At 35.8% G+C, this 20185-nt stretch overlaps 2 protein-coding genes across 7 annotated transcripts; one reads left to right on the top strand and one right to left on the bottom strand.

Annotated features, from left to right (window-relative positions):
* The first annotated feature begins 586 nt into the window (after window positions 1-586).
* Window positions 587-4444, top strand: LOC107856018. 2 transcript variants are annotated; one of them, XR_001670445.2, is made up of 7 exons: window positions 848-1186; window positions 1305-1537; window positions 1895-2153; window positions 2388-2567; window positions 3258-3413; window positions 3726-3791; window positions 3937-4077. XR_001670445.2 is itself a non-coding variant. In XM_016701016.2 (6 exons), the coding sequence occupies exons 1-6, from the start codon at window positions 1157-1159 to the stop codon at window positions 4099-4101; spliced, it is 1023 nt and encodes a 340-aa protein (XP_016556502.1). In that variant the 5' UTR covers window positions 587-1156; the 3' UTR covers window positions 4102-4444. The 2 variants fall into 2 exon arrangements, 1 of the variants encoding a protein (XP_016556502.1); XM_016701016.2 differs by lacking the exon at window positions 3726-3791 and having other exon boundaries at window positions 587-1186; window positions 3937-4444.
* A 1010-nt stretch (window positions 4445-5454) lies between these two features.
* Window positions 5455-19555, bottom strand: LOC107854929. 5 transcript variants are annotated; one of them, XM_047401155.1, is made up of 16 exons: window positions 19391-19555; window positions 15039-15401; window positions 14729-14957; window positions 14406-14651; window positions 14187-14302; window positions 13598-13696; window positions 13391-13478; window positions 12367-12596; window positions 10805-10989; window positions 10490-10689; window positions 8479-8817; window positions 8292-8393; window positions 7192-7489; window positions 6261-6409; window positions 5901-6185; window positions 5455-5797 (listed from the first exon to the last, which is right to left on the bottom strand). In XM_047401155.1, exons 2-16 carry the CDS (start codon window positions 15326-15328, stop codon window positions 5588-5590), a joined length of 3066 nt encoding a protein of 1021 aa, XP_047257111.1. In that variant the 5' UTR covers window positions 15329-15401; window positions 19391-19555; the 3' UTR covers window positions 5455-5587. The 5 variants fall into 5 exon arrangements, with proteins under 5 accessions (XP_047257111.1, XP_047257113.1, XP_047257109.1 ...); XM_047401157.1 differs by having other exon boundaries at window positions 19408-19539; XM_047401153.1 differs by having other exon boundaries at window positions 19291-19445.
* Between the last annotated feature and the right edge of the window lie 630 nt (window positions 19556-20185).

The following is a 20185-nucleotide window of genomic DNA, read 5'->3' on the forward strand; positions in this document are numbered from 1 at the left end:
ACGTACTAGCATGACGTGATTAGTTTTTCCATATAGAAAATAGAAAAAACTAATCTTATAAATATTTCAGTTCATAAATGTCTGTATCTATTCCAATCCTGATAATCGAACTACCCATTAGTTAAGAAGTCACATATACTCCTAATACTATTATTGTTATTTAAGAATATAATAATCAAATTAATCACCTCAACTTAGGCTTTCTGTCTTTTTCATCTGTTTTGAGTCAATTAATCTCTCTTTTTGTAAAGAAGAGATAAAATCTAGTACATATTATCCTTCTCAAATTTTATTTATAAAAATATATTGAATATGTATAATTGTACATATCTCTCTTAAAACCAAGGGTGATCCAGCTAGGGTTTAGAGGAGTTACACATGATGTTAAATTTTCTTCAACTTCTTTGTATAATTATTTATTCAGATTTAAATTTTATTTTAATGAAAATTCTAACTCCGCCCCACCGCTTTTTGAGACAACTATCATACCCACAAGCTTTTCTTTGTCACCTTTGAAAAAAGTGACAATATTTTGATTATTGAGAAGCACAAGAAAAAGACACAGATTAAAGAAATTAAAAAAACATGAGAGAGACTATAACAAAATTCCACATTATAGAATTCATAATATATCATATCATATACTATGAACTTGATCTTGTCAGTTGACATTTGTACAAACACTAATAAAGTTTTAATCGGTAAAATTATCAGCACATGATTAAAAAATCATGATTTTAATTTATAAAAATATTTTTTTAAATAAAATGCAAGGTAAGATTGCATATAATATATTTTTATGATATTATCATTGTTCAAATTTTATGTATAGTGGAATTTTTAAAAATATATTGTCGCATGATTAGAAGATCACGATTTTACGTCATGAAAATGAGGTTGTATATAATCTACCTTTATGATCCGATCCTCTTCCAAGGTCTGGATATAGAAAAGTTTTAGTTTACATTATATTACCTTATTACATATGTTGAATTTTTATTTCAAGATTTCAACTAAAGTTGAATCTTTCTAAGTTCAGACCATTTCTTTCTCCTTATTTTCCTCTAAAACTCTACAAAGTAGATGAACCAATATTCAACCAAAACTTTTTCTAATTTTTTTTTTAAAACTTCTTCTTCAATTTTCTTTGCTTTTTATGGAGATTACCAAGTTATGGAAACCTCAGGTTAGTTAATTAATCCAGAACTGTAAATTTTCATTAATTAGATTATTTGATCTAATTTAAGTACTCAAATAACTTGTGGAGTGATTCTTGGTTTTTTTTTTTTTTTCTCTTTTTGCAGGATTTGTTTGTCATTAAGTCACCTATGCAATCTTTGAGATTGGTCCTAATAGTATTTGCAGTGGTTTGTGGAATTTACATATTGTCAATGTGTATAAACCAATCAAGTTATTATCTTTTACAAGCTAAATCACTAAGCATCCATGCGATTAATAGGCATAATTGTCATTATCCTATTTTTCAAGAAGATGATTTTCATTACTTGCACTTTCCAAAGCCTCAAACTTTTAGCAGGTAGTTGCAAATATATATATACACACACATATTGTACTCTATGTTGCTCGGACTCTCCAAAATGTTATTGTCCTCGTGTCAGTAAGAAAAAAATGCTCCACTTTTGAAAAATCTTACATGTACCCCATAACATTTTTGAAGAGTTTTAGCCTATGTTGCTCGGACTCTTCAAAATATAGACGGGGGTTGTGTCTGATAGCACTTTTGACTATGTTGCTTGGACTCTTCAACTATCGGCCGGGAGGATTCTGGCACAGGTGGGACAACAATTTTGGAGGTCCGGACAACATCCGTTTCAGTAGAGACTTAGATATACTGAATTGGACTAACTGACATGCTTTATTGATTGAATGGTAGGGAAGAATGTGCTTGCAATCCTGTTAGATTTTTCGCGATTTTGTCTATGCAGAGATCAGGGAGTGGATGGTTTGAGACATTGTTAAATAGTCATATAAATGTGAGTTCTAATGGAGAAATTTTTGGTGCAAAGACGAGGAGGACTAATGCTTCAATAATATTGGATATTATGGATAATGTCTTTAATCTTGATTGGATTAGTAGTTCATCCAAGAATGAATGCTCAGCTGCAATTGGATTTAAGTGGATGCTTAATCAGGTAATTAGCAATTGAACTTAGTTCCTGGCTTGCATTAAGGTAAACCGTCTACCTCACACCCGGCCATTCCCCAACCCTGCTGATGCTGGATCCTTTGTGCACGGCGCTGCCAGTTGTCATACAATTTTTCAATTTTTTGTTTACATAGTATAATTTTTCGATGAAGGGTGGTCAACTGATAAGTTGTTAAGTTTCAAATTTTTTTTCAAGTTTTTAACGTATATGAACTTGAAGGGAGCTTTGGAGTATCATGAGGAGATAGTGGATTACTTCAACAGAAGAGGTGTCTCTGCAATATTTCTGTTCAGACGGAATTTGCTACGCAGACTGATCTCTTTACTTGCTAATTCCTATGACAAGGATGCTAAACCACTGAATGGAACACACAAATCACATACCCATTCTCCATATGAGGTGCTTCTTCCCCCCTCCTCCCACTCGATAGCTATGTTGCTCCGACTTTTCAAAAATATTGTTGGTTGTGACTCCGATCCTCCAAAATTGCTATTCATTTTTCGAGGGTCTCCACACAACATTTTATAAGGATTCAAGCAACATAGCTTAAAAGTGTGTTTGGTATTACGGAAGGAAATATTTTTCCCTCGAACTATAGCCAAAGTTGCTACGACATACTCCAACTTTGCAATTACCCCCTCACCTCAATTTTAGCATATTTTTGTCACCCTTTTGTGCTGACGTGACACCTTTATTGCATAAAATGAGATTCACGTCAAAGGTGTAATCACTAAAAAGGATGACAAAAGGTGTCACGTCGGCTAAAAAGGATGACAAAAATACATTAAAATTTAATTCGGGGGTAACAAGACCCTGTGAAGTTGAAATGTGTCGTAGCAAATTTGATCATAGTTTAGGGGTACTAGATGCTTTACTCATTTTTCAATTAGAAGCTCCGTGATTTGCTATTGATTTTCGGGAAACAATTTTCACTTGCCAACCAAACTCTGAAAGACATTTTCCATTTTCCAACTCCATAAATGCATTTTCGAGGAAAATATTTTTCAAAACTTTCGTAAACAACACACAGGACGTCTATTGAATGCAGTTTGTCACGTCATTAACGTCATCTTTTTAAACTTGTTTCAGGCTGAAGTATTGGCAAAATACAAGCCAGTGGTGAATATGTCATTACTAATACCAAATTTGAGACATGCAGAGAGGAAGGCTAATAGAACTTTGGAATGCTTTAAGAGCACTCGACACATTCTTCTTTACTATGAAGACATTGTCCAAAATCGCACGGTAAAGCGTTAATATTCCTTCTATTCCTATTTATATGACATTATTATTACTTGGGAGAGACAAAACAGTTTTTGTTAATATGCCTTCTGTTCCAATTTATATGACATTATTATGACTTAGCGAGTCAAAACGGTTTTTCTTCATAGTACTTCTTGTTTAGTTTCCAGTTTTTGTGAACTTTATTTCAAAAGGATTAAGACAGGAAAGATTTGGCTACGATACTTCGAATCCCTTCATTCTTTTTGAAATGGATGGAGTAAAAATGATTGATCAATTGTCTATTTTAAAAGAAATTCTTTTATTTTTCCGTAGGAGGTAAGAGGATAGGGGAAAATGGGGAGGAGATTACAAGGTGGGAGTCGAACCCTCACCAACAAGGTGAAGATTCATGCAGTCATCCACCTAAGCTATTAAGACCCCTGCTTGATCGATTGTCTTAAACGTAACAAATTACAATTTTTTTTAAAAAAAAAATCATGATGATATATATATAACAGCAATGCTTATTGTACTGTTTATGCAGAAACTAGCTGATGTCCAAAAGTTTTTGGGGCTGCCTCAAAGAGAACTCACAAGTGGTCAAGTTAAGATTCATAATGGTCCTTTGTCCCAACAAATTGAAAATTGGGATGAAGTCCAGAAAAAGCTCATGGGAACACCATATGAGACATTTCTTAAAGAAGACTAACTATACTACAACATAACAGTAAAACACCACATGCAACACATTTGATAGAAAATTGGCTACGGAGATTCACTGCGGTGAGAAATTAATACAGACACAAAGTGCGTCAGCAATTTTGGATCTCCAGTGGATGTCTCGGTAGAATTTGAAATCGGATCAAGTTCTGACCACCTGTTGAGAGAAAAGAAGGGACGAACGTAGTCCATAAGATTCCCTGCCCAATTCAGTCTTGTAAATTAACAGCCTCAATTATCATTGAGGAACTCTTTTCTGTCACATTGCTTATAGAACACTTTTGTTTGTTATTCATACATCGTATGTGAAATCAAATACTTTTGAGAGTTCACTGAGTTAGAAGACCTCAAGAATCTCCCAACAGTTAAATATTGAATTATGTCTCGATTTAGCTTTCCTTTTAACTTTTGTATGAATACTCCCTCCGTTCACCTGTCCACTTCGAACTTTGAATGCTCCTTAAAAAACAATGACAATGACTGATAATGTTATTGTCTTTTAAGGGGCATGCAAAGTTCGAAGTGGAGTTATCAATCATTGTTTTTCAAGGGGCATGCAAAGTTCAAAGTGGCCAAGTAAAGAGTAGTTGCATGGCTTTGGCTATGAAAACATAACCTGGCAGCCCAACAAGATGAACCAAGAATTGAGATGTGTCGGGCTCGTACACAATTGGGGGTCACCCTTCCCAAAAGTGGGGGTCGGAGAAACAAAAGCACACGCAGATCAAATACCATGTCATTCATAAGATAAGAAATTCACCCTGCAGGAGCTTAAAACCAGTATTTTGGAAGAGCTGGACATGTAAAGAAAATGGACCTTAAGCTGACTCCTCAAAAGTTAGCTCATGTGAGGCAAGGATAGTCCAACACCAAAATATGGATACAGCAATTCATTCCTATAAGCAAAGGGGAAACTTAACAATTTGCAAGATGCCAAATCTTATGCATTGATTCAAACTTGCCTCTCACAGGTAAGTATGCATACAATAGACCTTTTCCGGACCCACACATAGCATGAGCTTACAGCAACGGGCTGACCTATGTTCTAAGTCATGCAATGCTGGTTTCTTATCTTCCCAGCAGTCGGAAGCAACCAATTGACTTCTACTGATGAAATGGCAAACATTAATCCGTTTCAAGTAATATACAGTACAAACAAGCGGACAGCATGCCTAGTATAGTCCCACAAAGTGGGGTCCAAAGTAGAGTGTAAACAAACCTTGCCCCCACCATAGAGGTAGAGGGGCTATTTCCGCTAGACCCTCGGCTCCCGTAATATACGTACTGTATATATTAAATTTGAAGGCCTAATGACAAAAGAAAAGATAAAAATTTCCACCTATGATTTTAATGAGCATTTGTCACAGCTCTTCACATATTCTATTTCTTTCCAAAAAGGTTGTGATATCAATTACCTTGTAAATTCTAAAGTCTATATGTACAGACAGACAGTAGAAGTCTTGTAATCAAATGAGTTATTGATTAACTGACCCATTAGCTAATTCTGAATCATGTTTTTCAGTCTTTTCAATCACAAATTGGTCAATAATCCGTACAGTATTTACAGGATCTTGATTAAGGGAAGCCGCTCTCCATTTGCTCGGGAATTTCTGAAGATAACTTGGCTCCTGCGGCTGTTTTGGCTCTCCATCCCATTTAGGATCCAGTTTCCACTCTTTTGGAACCTATAAAAATTGACAGATATTAGAGGAATCGCCAAATGTAAACAGCTCGAACCAAGTTGGATAATGCATTTTATCCTCCACTAAAACTGAAGTGGCAAAATACCTTATCAACTGCAAGGGTAAAAACTTCAAGATCACCTTTGTTGTTGACATGAAACCGTGTAAATGACTTGTAGTTAGCAATACGGAGTGATGAAAAGGCTTCATCGAAATGTATGTGAAGCCAATTAATGCAAATATATAGGTAGCTTCCGAAAACCAAAGACACCACCGGAGTTGAAAAGACCCAAAAATAAAGGAAGACGGATGCATAATAAATTACAGCACCCCCTCGAGATAGGGAATCCATCCCATTCTTGCAGATAGTATTCCTCGTAACTGCCATTACCTGAAAACATGCATCAGATATAATTAAGCGATTTGAGTAATCACAAAGAAATACTCTTATAGAGCATGTATTTACCTCAGGAACATCAAAAGCAGACATGAGATATTTAATACAAGCCGGGTAAAGGCCAAATGTCCATTGTTCTATACGTGCTCTAAGACCCGTTGGGTCTGGAAAATGCTCGCTCTCCACAGATCTGTACCATTCATATAAAGTATGATAACCTGTATTACAACATTCAGTAGTTAGCAAAGGAAATAGGTGCAAAAACATGACACAAGAAATCGGTGCTTAGCTTGGTAATTATCAGATTCAAGGTCCTCGTATCATTCTAAAAGGATGAAAATTCTCAACCCTCAGGTCATGTTATCAAATTTCTCATCATTCTAAAAGGATGAAAATTCTCAACCCTCAGGTCATGTTATCAAATTTCTCGAGTCTAAAAGAAGGTAAAATGACTATCATAGTTAAGAGGATGAGGTGAAAATGACTATTTCAAAAGATAGGTAAAATTTATGGAACTTCGGGAATTTTAGTTGGAACTGCGACGAGAAGTTACGGCAAAGAGAGAAAACTGAAAACAGAATATACGCATGAAAATAAATTAAGACAAAGGTTATGTTCTATATGAAGCAAATGTTTTCCAGAAAAATAAGTGGGGCTCCTTGCTTATTTTCTTGCATTTAGTACACGTAACAAAAAATATTATCCTAAAAAATATAATTTAGATAAATATGGTCGAGCAGTAGGCAGGGTGTGGGGTGGTGGAGAAGGGGCTACGGGAGTGGCGGTGAAGATGAGGTATATTGAAGGGTTGGTAGGACACAATCAATGTGGAATATCACTTGTGGAACTTGTTCCCGCTTCCACTAGGGAAGTCATTTTCCTCGCTTTGAACGAACTTGTTTTCCTAGAACAACTGTTGTCCAAAAATTTTAACAAAGTAAACATAGTAAACAACACCCAAAGATAATCACCCAGTAGAAAATAAAATACAAAATCTCACCAGAAGTTGCAAGTAGTTTATGGCGAATACACGTCTCAATGCCTAATTCCAGTAAGAGCATTAGAATCACAGCTGCAGCAAGATGTGCAGACACATGAAGAATCCCAATTACTACTTTCTTTTTCCAAGGCACCTTGGATGGCACAAAGGATATTGCAATTATTAATAGCAGCACTACGCCGGTAAAGGAGACATATGAGTGTCCAAACAGATACATAAATGTATCCCACACTGTGTCGAAGAAGGTTCCCATGTAACCCGAAAATGTATCATCCTTGAAAATGTGATCTAGCTGACACTAGAAGCGAATGGGAAATAAAACATTTAATTGAATGTGTCACATGAACACATCTAAACTGAATGTTATATTTACATAATCACACATTTGATGTATTTGACAACAATATATAAGATCAGATGATGCATAAAAGGCACTTAAAATGTCAAAAGCGATAAAAAACACAACCGAAAATCATCAATCCATAAATTTATATATTGGACCACAACAACAATAAATAAATAAATAAAAGAAGGAACTGTAAGTTCTTATCTAAGAGTCGGCATTTTAAACTAATCCTTAACTAATAGAAAAACAAAAGCTCAACATGTTTAACTATTAATTTACATTGATTTTGTACATTCAGATGGATTATTTAATGATAGTTTTAAAATAATGTATCATGAAGTTAAACGGCGCGATCGAAAATAAATGTCTAGTACATAAAAAAATTGACAAGTTTACAATACATAGAAGGAAACAACTGATATTTCATTGATAATGATCAGACAGTGCCACACAACATTTCCGTAATCTAAAACTAAGAGATTTAGATTATTTTGAGATACAACTCCAACTTAAGCTGTCTGATATTAGTTTTATCAAGCAGCCCCCAATTTGGTTACTACAGGGGAGAGTGCGGAAAATGATACCAAAGTCGAAGTTACGCGGACTCTTCACTTTCGATGCCGCACCCATGTTAGATTCTCCAAAAATACTGTACTTTCGGAGAATCTTACACGCACACAGAATTCTTTTGAAGAGTCCGAGCAACATAGGCTAAAGTAACGTTAGATACGTCAAAGATCAAATAGGAAGTTACCTGGGGGAACATAGAAAAGGCCAACATGAAGTATATGATGCCACCAATAAAATCAAATTGCCAATTCTTCTTCCTAAATTTCAATATATTTCCCAAAGCAATCTGCAAATATTTATAAGCATATTACAGGCCTTACTTAAGCACCAAATAGTCTGTCTATATAACATAAAAGATATTGATTACGTACCCTACTTGAATCTTCAAAAGTTGGGTAAGGATTTTTACACTCATAGGATGTTCCATATAAACTGTTGAAATTCTTGAAGACATGTGTTGGATGCAAAAAAGCACCTCCACAACCATTAACAAGTAAATGCTGGACATAAACTGGTTTATCCAATTTCGTCTCAACAAACTTATGGCGCATATAATGATGCACATCCCCAGCAATTCGAAGTCTGCATCTCCCTTTTAAACGGTCACGTATCAAGTACGAGACATTCTTTCCAGTAACTTGATCGAAGTACCAATCGAGAAGCCAATTAGGTTCATGTGTCATAATGATCACAGAATCATTCTCACCAACCTGAAATCCGTTAATCAAGGGTTAAAATTTTTAACTCTCCAAAAGAAGGATTGGGCGGGGGGGTAAAGCAGACATGGTAATGGACAATTTTATAAGAACGCAGCAAACAATGGTTGACGAACCGGCAGCTATCTAAATGAACATGATAGGATCATACTAATTCTGCAAACGCCAAATCTATGGATCATTAATTATCTCCTTATCCAATATGATAAGGATGCTCTTTTCAAAGTTCAACTAAAAGGTTGAATTTGAGAAGAAAAAAAAAAAAAGAAACAGAAAATAACATAACTAAAATTCGAACTGAAACTTCCAAGTTAATGTACAGTCTTATTAACAGTTTCTACTGAAAAAAACATAACATTGTTCAACTCCGTGTCTACCAACACCCTAGCAAGACACTGTTAATCATAGTGCTCTAAAATGTGTCTTTCAGTGTAGCTGCTGCTTCTGCAGCAATTGGGCTTAGGATATTCACAAAGAAGCATAATTAACTACTGCACCTCCATATTCATTAATAGACAGGAGGACAAGTAAAAGAGGGGCATCAAATTGTTCCACCTTCTCTTCTTCCTTGTTCAAGTCCTTGCTTTTTAAGAACCATATGAAATCTGTTTGCAAGCTTCTAAAAGCAGCATATTTTGACAAGTGCTTTTTCAAAAAAGTACTTCTGGTGAAAAGCAGCTTGTATTTAGCTAATCAATTTGAAAAGCACTTTTTGAGCAGCAATTTGTTCAAACAAACTTCTAAAAAGTGTTATCAAGCGTATTTTCTCACCGGGCGGGGGGGGGGGGGCTACTTTTAAAACAGCTTCTACCACTCCCCAAAAGCACTTATGTTTTCCTAAAAGCTTGGTCAAACACCTCACGTTTTTTAAATAAGCACTTTTGGCCTCCCAAAAGCTTAGACAAACAGGCTATAATCTTACTTGTATCCACCTTATATTCAACAAATTGTGCTGTCCTCCATTTCACCTTCCACTTCTACCCTCTCCCGTCGTCCTGTTTTTTCCTCCGCCAAATATAATGCAAATGTCAGGGGAATTCAGATCTAAGCAAGATGTGACAAAAAAAGATCGCACAAAAGAGTTCTAGATTTCATCACTCTTTAACAGATTTATACTCCAACAAAGTTGCACAAGAACTTGATTACTTTTGTGAGCCATCAATCAAATGCGAAAGCTAAGAAAAAACTCAATGACAGACATAAAGACCTTGACTGAGAAACAAATCAAACTGATATAATTCTTGAATGTGTTCCAGGAAAAGGAGAAGAAAACTGTTTAAATGGAACTTCATAACTAGCTATCAATTGGCAAAACCCTGGATAACTCGTCACCCGACAGGATTAACAAAGTATAATCAACTGGAGAATTAAAAACCAGTACCATTGCTGACTTATGCATGTCAGCAATTACCATCTATAGTTGCTCATTTTAGCAATGTGAAAACCATCATCTACCGTAAGAACTTTTTTTAAATCATTATTTAGCCATTTTAACCTAGTGATCCAGGATGGTTTGCAAAACCTAACAGCCAACACATGTACAAAAAATGTTACGCCCAGTTAAGTAGAACTACATTTGAACAAGCAGGACAAATTCTGGCATATCCAGTGACATAGGCATAAAATGCAATTTGACAACTACGGCTAGAAAGTACAAATTAGATACCTTGTCCCTTATTAATTCTGAGAAGAACTTGAACTGGTATATATCAACATCAGAATGTAGAGCAAGATCAAGACCAAATATCCACCACCCTTTGGGAAGCTGTAAGGCAAAATAGCTTTTCTTTTGAGGCATAAACCACCCACCCAACCAGCTCTTGTGACAAATGTACCTCATGAAAGTCTGAAGTCCATCAAACCAGTCTGCACAGGTACACAAAAAGAACTTTGACTAAACAACAAATAAAACCCTATGTGAGCTACCCTGCTCCACTGAAAGACAGAAGTATAAGACCACAGGCTTAGAAACTAGACTAACCATGATTTCCGGGGATGACAAAACACTGAGGTCCATCGTACTGCCTGAGTTCAGTCACGCCGGAAGGTAATTCGGGTTTGTCAACGGCAATATGGTCTTCCTTATACCAGATTGGAGGCTGAAGAGCATATTCAAAGGGACGAAAAAGACGCTTCTCATATGTAAAAGCTGATGGGTTAGGATACCTACAGGGAAACGAACAAATGAGTACCACTTAACACAGTTTGAACACTATTACACTTCCATGTTCGAAACTCTAAAATTTAAAGAAGCAAAATGTCTAGGGTCAATTAGAACGCCAGAGAACTAACGCTACAACGTGGGTCAATTTGGACGCCAGAGAACTAACGCTACAGAGAGAAAAGCCCTGCTTGGTAGCATCCCAAAAGCATGATTAGACAGCATATCTATGCATTCAATGCAGAGGAAAAGAAATTGTTTTTCACACTAATTATATTCAAAAGAAACAGCCTTTCTACTTCATCAGAGGTAGAGGTATGGACTGCGTACATCTTACCCCCCCCAGACCCCACTAAGTGGGAATACACTGGGTTTGTTGTTGTTGTTGTTGTTATATTCAAAAGGTTTCCCCAGCCCCAGGCTTGCTGTCGGCAAGGATGACGCCTATTTATTTTCAGACATTTCTTCACAATGATTTTCAATGATTAAATATTGACATGTTAATGTAATTCCGGCTAAACCATTCTAGGTAAATAAAGTATTTGTTGCACATGTGAGTGTATCTCCTTATAATGTGCTTTAAAGTTGAGAAATGGACCAACTCAATGATTTTGACTAGAAATTTGTAGGGGCATAATAATCACTGGCTTTGTATAACATCATCAGGAACAACAGAGCACCTTATCATTGCCACAGAGGTCATCAAAATATCGAAGATATTTATATTGTAGCACAAATCTCCCTAGCCAACCATCAGCGCTAGGATACACAAGAAAGCACACCATATGACACACATACACACACATTTAGGTTGGTCAACAAGTTGACATTAATAGCTCAAATCACCAGCTTCAACAATTATTTTTAATGGCTGAGTTAACTCTATTCAGCACATGAAAATTCTTTCAGCAACTTGGTAAGTGGACGGGATAAGTGAATAACAGAAGTAACTAGAAGTACCAGTTGAGAAAGAATATGTGGAAACCACAGAAATGCACAATATTTTAATCCTAGACATTAAGAAGATATCTAAGAGAGGATACATTATATCTATTCTTAGTTTTTCTTTTTTTTTTAATAACCTTGATGTCCGGACCAGCTTTTGCGCACCTGGACTAACTACACGGGATACCTACCACCTCCCACCAGCAACAGGTATCAGGTAACTCTATCCATCCACAAAAGGCTAAGGCTAGGACAGATGGGAAGAAATCACCCAGAGTGGACACATTTTATCCAGCCAATGATATGGAAAGTAACCATAGTTACTGTTCAGTAATAAGTCAGCTTATGCTATTATGAGACAAAATGCAAAAAAACACATGCAAATGCTCACGTAGAGTGATAAACCACTAATGTTGTAAAGAGAAGTCTGAACTTACGCAAGGTCACCCCCAATAAGAAGCAGGCGCCCACGTGGCAGTGTGAGTATGGAACTATTGTTTTGGACGTGGATTGAAGGTTGAGCAAGAAGACGTGCCACAGTGTAGGAAGAATTTCCACCATCACCAGTATCAGCCATGAAATCAAACCAGATATCATCCTCTTCACTAAACTGATCATACAATAGATCTTCGTGCTTAGCTCCGTCTTCAACCTTGCTCATAGCAGCCTGACAATTGAAAAGACGGAGGTGTTAAGGTGAACCTACTTACATCCTCTTACACAATCATTGAATTCAAGGATAATTATCCACACTTCTCTCTGCAAATCCCATTAACTAAAACATACCCAGTAATCAATATAATTCCACTAAGTGGGGTTCTTTCACTGCACATTCCGTTATAGGAAAATACAAAATTCATTTTAAACTCTGCCAATATCTCCTGTTTCTTGTGTAATGCTCTCCATTTGCATTATTTCGTCGTTGTTATTGCTCCCATATCTGCATCCCCTTTTCCAAACTGTTTGGCATGCCTTATTTAAGATGAGGTTTATCGGAAACAGCCTCTCTATCTGTACAAGGTAGGGGTGAGGGTCTACCCTCCCCAGAACCCACTTGCGGGATTACACCGGTTATGTTGTTGTTGTTTAAACCCTGCCTCTACTTATCATTCTTTGTAAATGTATGAAAATGCTTTGCTAAAAGTAGGAAGAATCATATATCCTTGATCCTTTGAAAAGTCAAGGTTCATGCAACACATTCAAGTATCTTACACTCCCTTCTTTTTAATTTGTTTTCGTTACTACCCTTTTAGTCTATTGCAAAAAGAATGTCACTTTCTACATTTAGTAACTCTTTACTCCCAACATCTTACATGGCATATTTAATTTAAAGCCACAAGATTCAAAATTCTTCTTTATTTTCTTAAACTCCATGCCGAGTCAAATGAAGACAAAACTAAGGAGAAATATCACACTGAAAGCTGAATGTTTTTGGCATGAAAACAGAACATTATAATGTACCTGCATCATGCGCATATCAAAACGCCCAACAAAAACAGTTACGGAGACCAAGAGGTCAAACACTGTCTTGAATAAATCAGCAGATGTCCTGTAATTGCGGTAAATAATGATGTTATATAAGGAAATTTAATCAACTTTCTTCTCTAAGGAACTGCGGTGCCACTGGTTGAAGAAGGGGTCAGAAAGAGATGCAAGTAAAGATCATACCCTGAATACCAAGGAACCATATCCAAAAACTCTGGTTTCATCTGCTTTTTCTTCAATTTCTCAAACTCCTGGAGTGATAAAGGGCGTGATAGAGCCCATCTGTTGATAACTATATATTAGAACAAAAAACCAGACCTTTGGAGTCTCGCATAAGGCCGATAGTGCTAACAATCTCCTCTACGCGGGCAAATTGAAGTTTAGAACTAATAAAACTATACTCATAATCTACCCAAGTTGCCTATATTAAGCCTTTAAAATACTTAATACACTTGAATAGAACCAACCAGGTATAATAATTAAAGCATAAAAATATGACAATTAGACAGGAGCTAATAAATTATATTATGAAGATAGGCCAGTTGAACAGTGACGAGAGAAAAACATATGAAGTTTTGACAGCATATTGTGCAGCATAGAATCTATTACCTAAGTAATTCTAGCACAAAAGATAAGTATATTTTCCAGAATAAGGCTCCTAACATGGTTTACATTTATATCTAAAGCCTCTTATATAGGGTCGTTCACATCCACCTTAACAGGGAAAGAGAAAACAGGCTCTAACATGTGAACGAAAAATTGAGCTACTCACCCAGATGACCTTTCCACAACGTAATTTGCCATATATAGGCCAATAAAAGTGGCCCACAATGAATAGAGTGGAGAAATTTCATCTGATGATTCTGCACACGAGCCGCCGCAAGTCAACTGGAAAGGTGAAATTCAAATGTTAAAAGGAAAATAGCAGCAGAAGAACTCAAAACCTCTCAGCCGAAAAGTATGAAAACCCTTAAATTATGAGAGATAATACCTCTCCATATATGACCCATTTGGACAAGAATGGGTAATCACGAGCAGACCCAACTGGAGCAAACCAGGATTTACAAACTTGATCTTTGAATTCAGTCATGCGGATGAATTTCGCAAGCCATGTATTTCCCTCTCCCTTATTCCACAGCGAAAGCCATATAGAATTCCTCCAGTCAAATCTCTTTTCCCTTACTATGGCGAGGTTCCCACAGTGACTATAGAAAACACAGCAGGCTATACTTATAACCTAAGAGATGATGAAGCAATAAGATAAGGAACAGAGAAACCTTATGTTATAGCTTAAGATTCATTCTAAAAACTTACAGCACAATTTTGAAAGATTTTCATAATATTGGGCCTCTTTCCTCCCGCCAAACGAGCAACAAGTCCAAGATACCAAAGCCCAAGAAATATAACATGGAAAACAAGAAGAAACAAAATGGATGAGACATATAACGTCAGAAACAAAGAGAGGTTCATCCTGAGATCTACTCCCATCGATTGAAAACTTGGAAGGTGGTATATAGCTGCCACTAATATCCAGGCAATATACCTGCAAAACGGAACTTCTCTCGTTAGCTAGATCTTACTCACAAATGAGTTATTACAACATAAACAGAAATAGATGACTTACCAACGACTGAAATTTGAGTAACTTGGTTTAATTGTTTTCCCAATAAATGGAGACGAAAAAAAGTAAAAAAACCCGAGCAAACAGGCATACATAGACCACCATTTGATATCGAACTTCTGAATAAGTGAGTGCATGTTATCTGATGATATGAAAAACAAGCATCCCACAACCACAGCAATCACAAAATGGCGTGAATGCTCGTGCGGGTAAGGATATGAGTGAAAGATTGTCCTGACTGTTTCCATTTTCAGAGTATCAAGAATGCCACTCGGCTGCTTATCGATCCCCATTAAGCAGCCTTGGCTTCACGCCACTTTACTTGATAAAAGTTCTTGCTGATAAATTCTAGTTCCCAAGAATCAACTGCAAAAAAGAGAACTATATTTGAATGTTGGATTTAAATCCAAATAACTTTGACTATAGCATGCATTGAGCTGACAATTTTCATATGTACCTATTTCAAATCAGTTAGTCACGAGAAATAAAACGAAGGAGAGAGGGGGAAGAAAGGATTATCTGCCACAAAATGCTATCCCAACTCGATCAAGATAACAAAACTCATCGAAATTGAGATTAGTGATAAGAATCCTATATATGTTCAGCTCTACCATGTCTATTTTATTCCAATACTGGTTACTAACTTGTCCGCCGACGCATATAAGGGATTCTCAAAAACTAGAAGAACTCTAAACTCACCGTCCAACTGAACCTAAATGTAAGTGTAACAACAAAAATTAACTAACAGGTTTTCCCAAATGAAAATTATTCTAAGAGGAATAAAAGGCTCCATGAACTTAGAAAGAAACTACTCCATAAACCCTAACCCTTCCCCCAAAAAATGATTCGCTGCAGTACCAAAGATCACATTTTTAAATTAACCATAGTGTCCTGTCTAGCTTGCATGCACTTCGACTAATTCCACTGAAAACCTGCTACCTCCCACCAGCTACAGGTAACTCTATCCACCAAAACTTGAACGCAAGGAAAGAGAAATCACTTTTTGCCTCTACCTAAAATTGAAACTGAGACCACATGGTTCTTAAACCACTTCCTTAACCACTAGACAACACCATTGGGTGCACCAAAGATCAGATTAACTGAATTAGTCCTAAAGATACCCACTGATAACTTATAAGTAAATTCAGCACCCCATAACAAAGATTCAATTTTTACTAAAAGGAAAAGAATTAAAACCAAATTGAACCCCAATCTCACAAAAAATATACACCTGTAACAAATTCAGAGATTCTTTATCCACAAAAGGGGGGAGAAAGGATTATCTGCCACAAAATGCTATCCCAACTCAATCAAGATAACAAAACTCATCGAAACTAAGATTTGTGACAAGAATCCTCTATATGCTCAGCTCGACTGAGTCCATTTCATTCCAATACTGGTAATTATCTTGTCTATTAAAGCATATCAAGGATTCTCTGAAACTAGAAGTATTCTAAAACTAACCCTTATCCACCTGAACCTAAATGCAAACGTAACAACAAAAAATAACTAACAGGTTTTCCCAAATGCAAATTATTCTAAGAGGACAAAGACTCCATGAACTTAATAAGGAATTACTCCATAAGCCATAACCCTAAACCTGGTGCACAAAGTGATTCCCTGCACTATCAAAGATCACCTTTTTTTAAATAATCTTAGTGTCACGGCTAGCTTGCGAGCAGTTCGACAAATTCCACCAAATGCCTGCTACCTCCAAGAGGACTAGAAGACTCCATGAACTTAGAAAGAAACTACTCCATAAACCATAACCATACCCTGCCCCAAAAAAGCAATTCGCAGCACTACCAAAGATCATTTCTTAAAAATAACCATATTGTCCCGGCTAGCTTGCGCGCATTTCAACTAATTCCACCGAATACCTGCTACACCCCCGCAGCTACCGATAACTCTTATCAATCAAAGCTTGGACAGATGAGGAAACAAATCTCCTAGTATTGTCGCTTCCACTGGAAATTGGACCCCAAAAATTATGGTCCTCAACCACTTCCTTGACCACTAGGCAACACCAACGCCCATTGGATGCACCAAAAATCACATTAATTGAACTAGTCCTAACGATAACCCACTGATCATTTATAAGAAAATTTAGCACCCCATACTAAAGATTCACATTTTACTGAAAAAGAGAAGAATTAGGAGCAAATCCAACCCCAATTTTCACAAAAAAGCCACACCCAAATCAAACTCAGATATTCTTAATCCAAAACTAGCTAGGGTTCTCTGAAAAAATGGCGAGTATATACACTTAAAGGTTCCAACTTGTGAAAAAGGAAAGAACAATCAAAGAATAAACATCAATGCAACTTTTTAAAAAAATTAAGAAATATCCAGAATTCTACAAACAGAAATAGCAAGAAAATGGTACCTCAATTAAGAAAAGAAAAACTGGATATAGAAGGATAGACTCCATGAACTTAGAAAGAAAGTACTCCATAAACCATAACCCTAACTCTGCCCCCAAAAAGATGATTTGATGCAATACCAAAGGGCAAATATCACTTTTTTTTTTTAAATAATCGTAGTGTCCCGACTAGCTTGGATGCACTTAGACTAATTCAACCAGACACCTGCAATCTCCCACCAGCTACCGGGTCAAATAGAAAGAGATCTTTTCTGCCTCTACTAAAATTGAACCTTAAGACACTCTCAACCCACTTTCTTAACCACTAGGCGACTCCATTGGGTACACCAAAGATCACATTTTTATTAATAACCGTAGTGTCCCGGCTAGCTTGCACACACTTCGGCTAATTCCACCAGAACCTACTACCTCCCACAAGCTACCGGGTAACTCTGTTTGCCTCTACTAAAAATTGAACCTAAGACCTCGTGATTTTCAACGCACTTCCACGACCACTAAGCAACACCATTGGGTGTACCAAAGATCACATTAATGAAACATGTCCTAATGGAGTAAGAAAATTTAGCACCCTATAATGAAGATTCAATTTTTACTAAAAAGGAAAAGAACTAAAACCAAATCCAACCCCAATTTCCCAAAAAAAAAAAGCCACACCCAAATCAAATTCTTAGATTCTTTATCCAAAACTTGCTAGGTAAGAACAATCAAACAATAACATCAATGTGACTGCTTAAAAAATTAAGAAATACCCATAATTCCACAAAAAAAATAGGAAGAAATTGGTACCTCAATTAAGAAACTAAAAGCAGATAGACATATAGACTCCATAACCCTAACCCTGCCCCCAAAAAATGATTTAATGCACTACCAAAGATCACTTTTTTATAACTGTACTATCCTAACTAAATTGCACGCATTTCGACTAATTCCACTAGATACATGCTACCAGCTACCTCCCACCAACGCCTCCACAAATGGAAAGAGATCACCTTTTTCCTCTACTAAAAATTGAACCTGATACCTCGTGATTCTCAACCCACCTCATTACCACTAGACCACACTATTGGGTGCACCAAAGATCACGTTGTCTTAAAGAATCAAAATTTACTAAAGAGGAAAGAAATCCAAAGCAAATCCAACCTCAATTTTCACAAACCACACCCAAATCAAATTCAAAGATTCTTAATCCAAAACTAGCTAGGTTTCCCTTAAAAAATGCTGGGTACATATAAAGAGTCCAACTTCTGAAAAAGGAAAGAATAACCAAACAATAACATAAATGCAACAGCTTAAAAAACTAAGAAATACCCAGAATTCTACAAACAAAAATAGCAAGAAAATAGTACCTTAAATCAAGAAACTAAAAGCAGATAGACAGACAGATACACAGACAAAGAAAGAGAAAAAACAACTTGGGTCTGCTTATATACTGAGTAATATTTTAGTACTACTATATATGTTTGGAAAATTAACAAACTCAACAACCTCATGGTTCTCAACCCACTTCATTCATTGACCACCAGACCAAATCATTCATTGACCACCAGACCAAATCCTTAGTTGCACCAATGATCACATTAATTACACTAGTCCTAAAGATAACCCAGTAGTACCCACAAATAATTTACAAGAAAATCTAGTACCCCATAATAAAGATTCTAACTTTACTAAAAAGGAAAAAGAAATGTAAACCAAATAGAACTCCAATTTTCACAAAATAACCACACCCAAAATTAAATTCAACATTTCACTGATTAAGAAATGCTGGGTACATAACTTTCACATTAAATAATACTATCAATGCAACAGCTTTATAAAAAAACTAAGAAATGCCCATAATTCTACAAAACAGAAATAGGAAGAAAATGTTACCTCAAATCAAGAAACTAAAAGCAGACAAACAGACACACAGAAAAAAAAGAGAAAAACAACTTGTGTTTGCTTATATATTGAGTAATAATTAATTTAGTACATAATTAAGGAACCGACTCAGCAAATGTTTATCTGAGGATGTCTTGCAAGAACCCCTTTTTTTGTTTTTTATTGTTTTTTTTAACAGAACCTGCACAGCATATTCCTCCGACTTTTCTTTTTTTTTTTTTAATACAAAACAATTGCTCCAAGTTATTGAAATTTAATACTAATAGTAAAAATTTTATGAGGGAATAGAGAAAAAATTTTATAGTACAATTTTTATTTCCTGATTGGGAGTTGTTGTGAATGAAGACCGTTGGATTGAAGTTTGCTAGTTTTGTTGCTAATACAAGTGGCCAAAATGGAACATTACTTTTTCACTTTGATGACACATGGAATTTATTTGTTGTTTCTACGTTCATCTTTATTTTGTTTTTTTAATTTTAAAATATCGAATAATACTTATCTAGTTTATAAAATTAAAAGATAAATAATTTATTTTTATCAATTTTACCTTTGGTATGAAATACAATACATCACTCATTGTATTTTTTAATGAAAAAAAAATTATTATATTCAAAGGGAGATATAGTAAAATCACCCATCTATTTAATGTTTCCTGAGGTATGTGTTAAATGAAAAGTGGACAAATATTACTAGACGGAGGAGTATATTCATTTCATTTTACTTGGTCATTATTGACGTGACACAATATTTATTTTATTTGGTCATTGTTGGCTTGATACAGCCTTTAAAAAAAATTAGGTATATATTTTTCTAGATTAATTTTATTTGGTATTTTGACAACTTTAAATTCAATTATTATTATTTTATGTAGTTATTTAATACTAAA

The sequence above is a fragment of the Capsicum annuum genome, chromosome 12 (genome assembly GCF_002878395.1).
Source record: "Capsicum annuum cultivar UCD-10X-F1 chromosome 12, UCD10Xv1.1, whole genome shotgun sequence".
Classification (NCBI taxonomy): domain Eukaryota; kingdom Viridiplantae; phylum Streptophyta; class Magnoliopsida; order Solanales; family Solanaceae; genus Capsicum; species Capsicum annuum.

Coding starts and splice junctions, on each gene's coding strand:
- LOC107856018 (XM_016701016.2), top strand. CDS start 1,157: ATGGAGATTACCAAGTTATGGAAACCTCAG. Junction 2,154..2,387: donor TTAAGTGGATGCTTAATCAG/GTAATTAGCAAT, acceptor ATGAACTTGAAG/GGAGCTTTGGAGTATCATGA. Junction 2,568..3,257: donor ATACCCATTCTCCATATGAG/GTGCTTCTTCCC, acceptor AACTTGTTTCAG/GCTGAAGTATTGGCAAAATA.
- LOC107854929 (XM_047401155.1), bottom strand. CDS start 15,328: ATGGGGATCGATAAGCAGCCGAGTGGCATTCTTGATACTCTGAAAATG. Junction 10,690..10,804: donor TGTCATCCCCGGAAATCATG/GTTAGTCTAGTT, acceptor GTACCTGTGCAG/ACTGGTTTGATGGACTTCAG. Junction 8,394..8,478: donor CTTTTGAAGATTCAAGTAGG/GTACGTAATCAA, acceptor AAATATTTGCAG/ATTGCTTTGGGAAATATATT.